The 6,582-nt window shown below is 45.2% G+C and overlaps 1 protein-coding gene across 1 annotated transcript in view; it reads right to left on the bottom strand.

Annotated features, from left to right (window-relative positions):
• Positions 1-3,374, bottom strand: part of LOC109481741 — a 7,904-nt gene extending 4,530 nt beyond the window's left edge. Inside the window, exon 1 of the mRNA XM_019784333.1 lies at positions 3,292-3,374. Within this exon, the coding sequence (XP_019639892.1) occupies positions 3,292-3,365 (74 nt within the window). The 5' untranslated portion in view covers positions 3,366-3,374. The remainder of the gene's footprint in view (positions 1-3,291) is intronic.
• Positions 3,375-6,582: the final 3,208 nt, after the last annotated feature.

Here is a 6,582-nt window from a genome sequence, read left to right on the forward strand (position 1 = left end):
TAGGCTCACCCCTGATGCGTCGCCAAAAACACACACACACACAGAGACAAACAGACATTCACACACACACGCGCGCACACACACACACATACACACACACACGCGCGCGCGCACACACACACACACATTCACATATACGCACACACACATACACACACACCACACATACACACACACACACACACACTCACACACACTCACACACATACACATACATACAAAGGCGACCAAAGACGAACCCCTATGGTGAAAATACTAAACGTGTTTCATTACAACTACGACATAAAGTCACTCCTATACGCCTAGGTGGCCCATCAGAAAATTAGGCCACCCGAGCCTAGAAACTGTAACACTGAGCGCCAACAGAGTCACGGGTGATTTCCGCTCGCTCACCCCAGCCGCCAGCCCAACTCGGGTTTCTCCGCCCACAATAGTCGCTATTTCACACACACAACGTTAAAGTCGCGCTTCTGTGTACCGCAACCACATCGCGTCAGGCTTATAGGCCGGATGAAAGGTAGTCTAACGACTTAAAAAAGAGAGCGAAAACCGCGAGACAAGTGTATTTTGTCCACTTGTCTGTCTCGCGGAGGTTGTCACCATCTTTGCGCTCAGATATTCTGGTTGTATTTTCATTTGCTCGCAAATGTTGAATTCTGTCTCTAAAACAACGTTCAATTCTATATTGTCCAAGAAAGACGTAAAACAATTGCAATAGTTAAGAACCTTAAAATAGTCTAAATCCAGGCCTCTTCCCAAATGTAGAAAGCATTGGTCAGACTGGTATGATGGCACATGCCACCTCTCTAGACTGTTTTACAGGTCTGTCGTGGTCTTGGCGGTTGTGAGAGGAATTTCCACATAGACTGGTGATTCGAGTTTCAGGTAGTGGCCGGCCACGGGTCGTTTAATTTCTGTATCTGTATAGCCGGGATAACCACCCTTCGGCGTAACACAATTTGCCAAATTTCTAACACTTACTGACTGGGAATCCCTGGCAGGCCCCGGTCCTGTGCCCTTAGGAAAGGCCTCACTCCACACAGGTGAAAATGGGTACCGAGTCCTCTCGGATGGGACGTAAAGCCGGAGGTCCCGTGTTTGAGGAGAGCCACGTCTCAAGTTCGTTTAAAAAACACTGCACTTGAAGAGTTAGGGTCCATCTTAGCGTAAGATCAAACCTCCAGACCGGTCTTACGAAGCCTGTACCTACTGTACAAAACTGGTGCGTTCTGGTCTCCACCAGAGTCTTTTGCAGGCTGGATAAATAGTAGAAATCGGCCTCAAAAGAATGTAGCTGGTCAGGGGAGTTGGCCGACCAAAGAGGGTCCAGTTTGCAGGCCAGCTACATTCTTTTGAGGCCGATTTCTGCTATTTATCCAGCCTGTAAAAAGTCTGGTGGAGACTACCTAAAGGCCGTTTACCAGACACTTCTGCGCAGCGGAGAAACGTTGGGGCCCTTTCACTCATTGCTGAACAACCTACTACCCGAGCCCTATCACGGTACATGTACATCGCCGAGAAACTCGCCTGTCTACATCCCAACACATTGCAGCCTTTGAACCTGTCAAGTCGTCATCCTCTTGCCACAGAAGATCATTCATCCCTGCTACAGTCAAGCTGTGGAACTGTCTCCCACAGGACATTGTCAGAACAAGTCAACGCCTACCTCAGCGCCACTCGTCAGCGGCCTGTATAGCAAACGTTATTCGGTACAGCTGCTATATTAAAGCTGAGGACTTGGTGACAGCATAGAAAAGACCATCCTAAACTCCCACCTGGTTAAACCGTAGTCCACCCGCTTTACGCCCAGTAAGAACCCTTCCAGAAACGACCACCGAAACACCTCCAGATCCATGTCTTCCTTAAAGTGTCGCGTCGCGTCTTTAAGAGTTTGTGCCTGCGTTGCTATAACCAGACTGCGGGTGTGTTATTGTAGAGGCCTGCCCATGTTATGTGTTGTTATAGAAGGCTGCCCATGTTTTGTACACGTGCGGGGTTTTGCGCGACTTTGTCAACACGGAGCGGGTCTGGACGCTGTTACCGGAAATCCGTGGAGTTGGATCGTGGCCAGAAAAGTCATCATGTTGCATCTTAAACGGTGATGTATCCAGAGCCATGCTCAGGCACGCGTTCTGGATAGTCCATGCGTGTCCAGAACCGTGCCTGGGGCAAATCTACGTTCTTGGATGCGCATGGACTATCCAGAACCGTGCCTGAGTGTGTTGGGTGAAAGAAAAATTCCAGTGCAAAAAGAAACCCTGATAAAAAAGATATAAAAACACGCCCCAAATAACCCAAACCTCTGCTTGGAGAGTAGTTCCGGAAGCCGAGACACCGGTCAGCGCGACTGTACGGTAAACTTCGGATTAAGGTTCCCTGCTTTGTTCACTTATTTGGACTCTTTTGTCGCGCTAATAAAACGTGTTATTGTAACCCTTTATGCTGAGGTCACATTCCCAAACCGGGGCCCGGTCGGGCAGTCTTATGGAACGAAAAGTACGAGATAAAAGACAAGGAAACACAGAAAGGTTTTCGATAATAATCAAGGGCACTGTTTCTGTATATTCTTGATATGAATTGTTAGTTTTTCGTTCATATAAACCGCCCGGCCGGGCCCCGGTTTAGAAATGTGACTTAGGCATAACGCGCTTTACATGAGAACCTTGTCTCTACCGGGCCCCCCCTGTTTGCTAGGGCAATGTTAGATTCTGTTCAACAGGGAGAGTATACCTTCCAAAAATAGTTCCATCAGGTTGGTAGAGTATAGGATATATAGGAATTTTCTTTTACACCATCAAACATATAGCGGCAAGAAGCAGAACTCCAGTCAGAAGCTACGAGGAAGATTTCTGGTACACACCAAAACGTAAGCATACTAGTAAGGTGAGAAACAAGTTTGGTTGTGTAAAAGAAAAGCCCTATATCTCAGTGGTCGGCTAACTGTTCAGGCAAACTTGAAAACTAAACGCTCCTCTGTATGCCGTTAACTTTAGTTTTTACAGCACCCACTAACTTGATCAAATAGAAAAATACGATGTATAAATGGCCAGTCATGTAAATGGCCTGGTATAGACCCTTCCATTGTAAATCTGTCGGTGAAGGATTTTTAAAAATACTAAACACCTAGCCTGACTCACAGTTAGTTTAAGCAAATCGTGTCTTGCAAAATTAAGTAGTAGACGCAATATAACTTATTACATTGCAAGAAAATTCTTCTTCACTTAAAAATATTTTCATAAACATTAGCTAGTACAAGACGTCTTAGAAAGTAAAAGTGCATCAGTGTCTTACCTTTTCGCGTCTTTAGGTGGGACATAGAAGAAGTCTCCGAGGAAAGTCCGGTTAAACTTGGTGTTGGGATACATCCTGGGAAGACTCGCTAATCTTCTTCCAGAAAGTCTCAAGTCTCCAGATACCTCATGGATCGTCTGCAAATATTTCTCCAGGTAGGATAACTTTAAAACGATGGATAAGTGATGATATGAAGTTGGAAAGGAGTTCCGCTGAAGGTGTCAACTGCAGGTCCAGCTCTACACCCTTTGCTCGTCACTCCTACAACCTTTGCACGACACTCCTACAACCTTCGCTCGACGCTCGGATGCTCTAATGCCGAAAGCTGTGTGTTGCTTGTGTATAAACGCGCCTGTGCTACATGGCGGCTACTCGTGCACAAGTGAGAAACCACTGCACTTCTACAGGCTAGCCGCTTATGTCCGCTATAAAATCAGCACTGCACGCGCTGCCCTGCAGTTTTGCTGTAGCAATGTGCATGGTTTAATGCTAAGCACAACTGCTGGAAGGCCGACCGAGGTTGAGAGGTTGTTGATATGTATACAAACTGTACAGACTATGGTTGTGTTCTTCTGATTACAATACAAACAAAAGCGCCTCAAAGTTAACAATAAAGGCTTAACGTGCCGACTGTAAGACACACCCTCGCTGAGGTGTGAGTTTCCCGCCACATATTGTAGCGGAAAAAAAGGCGCGAAACTTGATCCGGCCCGGTGGCATGCCCGCCGCGACAGGCGATTGGTCCAGCCGCGGGTGGCGTCACGTCTCCATGGATACGGCGTCAGGTCTCCATGACGACGTTAGTTCCCTGACCAGAGGGTGTTTAATGCCTGCTGCCATGCGTGTCCACAGGGAAATATTTGGGGATCTTGTTGTTGATTGATTGATTGATGGCTCGCGTGGCAGACGACCCAGCTTTTGGACCAGGTGGTTATGGGTTCGAATCCCGCTATATTATCCCTCACCCTAACTGTTTTCACAATCTACTGGTATCGAAAAGGATCGCAGTTCGGCGTCAAATTGCCCACGGCCTTCGGCCGAACTTGGTAATTTGTGGGGTCGTGTGGCCATGCCACCGATCTTGTGCCCATTGGGAAGGAACTTAACACGACTTTGCTCACTTAGCTCAGGTGAAAATGAGTATGTTTATTGTCTGAACATGCATTTGTCTGTGTTGGTGGCGGCATAAAAATAAGTTTAGAAAATCGAGTGTGCGGTCGACATGTCTTGTGAAAAAAATGTTGGAATAGAGATCTCGGAGAGCTACGAACTTCAACAGTCGCGCAGGATACTAGGCGTACACTGCTGGCAAAGCTTGTACAGCTATTGAAAAGAACTGGGAAAATATACATCGTATCCCCTTTCCTTTGTACTCGTGCATACCGTACTTAAAGCGTGTCCTGCATTTTACCGTCAGTAAGATGATAGTTTTCTAACAGCGGAACCTGAATGGAGACACCCCATCCCATTCCTTCAGGTATTCTCCAAGCAGAGGTTTGGGTTTGGGCTTATTTTTGGCGTGTTTTCGTTTTTTTTAAAATCGGGATTCCTTTTTGCACTAGAATCTTTTCTTACCACGTAATAATATTCTACTGCAAAAAAAGCCCGATAGTCCGAAATCGAAGAACACGCCTAAATTAAGCCAAAACGCAAACGTCTGCTTGGGGAGTAGATTTCTATGGGTCCAAAAGAGGAACAAAAGTCACAACGGTTTTGGCCACAGCCATAGTGCAGCTGATCCTATCACCTATATATAGAACATTTTATCATAACACCAAATTGAAACAAAACTGTTTATTGTGTACACACAAGTATAAAGTCAACACAACAGTTCTAGTAAAGGTGCAACAGTACTGTGTTTTTTTTTTAATTTAATATCTGTTATCAGTTTAGCAAAAGACATTTTCTAGAATAAATAAGTACAAAGACATCTTTTCTTTACACAAGTACAATTCTTCTTTACAATACTAGCTACTTTGTAATATACAATTACAAAGCTATAGTAAATAAACTAAATTGACTGGCATTGCTTAACATAAATGTTTCTTCTAGTAAGCTCACATCACTAGCTTGTTGCAGCATTGCCAACTCAGTTGAACTCACCTTACTTAAAGTTGTTAAACATACACACACATACATACTGACACACACATGGACACACACACGTGTGCGCGCACACACACACAAGCCTACAAACATACACACACACACACACACACACACACACACACACACACACATACTAGTCATAGACATAACTTCACAAACACCAGAGAACCAATCACCAAATGACAAATAACTTTTCTGTGCATGACAAATACAATTTGCACATGTACAACTGACCATGCAGTTGAAAAATCATATATCGCTGCACTAACTAATTTTTTTTTTAGATTAAACATTGCTTTACAAAATGCACAGTTACAGTTGATTTACAATTTATTAATTACTTTCTTTATCAGGTTCCCAAAATGCCCGGCGTACAGTCAACAAAAATGCCAGAAATTCTGATTGTTTTTCAAGTTCTGAGCCTGCAGGGTTCTGATATGTCATGACAACAACGAGAGGATGTGGTAGGGGTTCGGGAACACCCCTTCAGCTGTAGTCGAAGGCATCTTGTCTGACCAGCGGTGGCCGGCAAACCCTCTTGAGAACCGCGCAGAAGGCTCCAAAGGCGCCCGGTCCTTTTCGGTCTAAGATATCGAGTAAGGATCTTGCCTTCATCCTTCGGGACGTCTTGGATCTCACGAGATCACACTCCTCGCGCGTGAGCTCCCCCGACCGGTACAGGTTGTCCAGAAACGGGTTCACGTTCCTGATATCCTCTATGAGAGCCTCGCGGTTCACCTGGGCCATGTCGGCTGTGTTGTTGTTCTGCTCCATTCCTCCAGGTGGCGCTGTTGCACGGTGGTGTCAGGCAGAACTATGTACAGTAGGTAGTGAGCACTGGGAGCAGGCAGAAACAGGAGTACTGTCAGTGATTATGATTATGTTATTGTAACACTTAGCACAGGCTGTCATTCGAAAAATTGTAACTTCAAGATTAGTCTTTTTTAACAGCACAGGTTGTTTTGTTGGACTATTTTGATGATGAAAAATAAACAAACTGAAATTTCAGTGGTCTCGTGTGCATGTGTTGCTACTGATGTACCATTGAAGGTACTATATGATGTACCACATCCACACATTGATGGTAGTACCGTACCGATAAATTATCCCAATCCATCAGCTGGCTAAAGCTAAAACCTGTCACATACAATATTACAATCAGAGTAAACCACCCCCCCCCCC

This window comes from Branchiostoma belcheri, unplaced genomic scaffold (genome assembly GCF_001625305.1).
Source record: "Branchiostoma belcheri isolate BF01 breed outbred unplaced genomic scaffold, Haploidv18h27 scaffold57, whole genome shotgun sequence".
In the NCBI taxonomy this organism is placed as follows: Eukaryota; Metazoa; Chordata; class Leptocardii; order Amphioxiformes; family Branchiostomatidae; genus Branchiostoma; species Branchiostoma belcheri.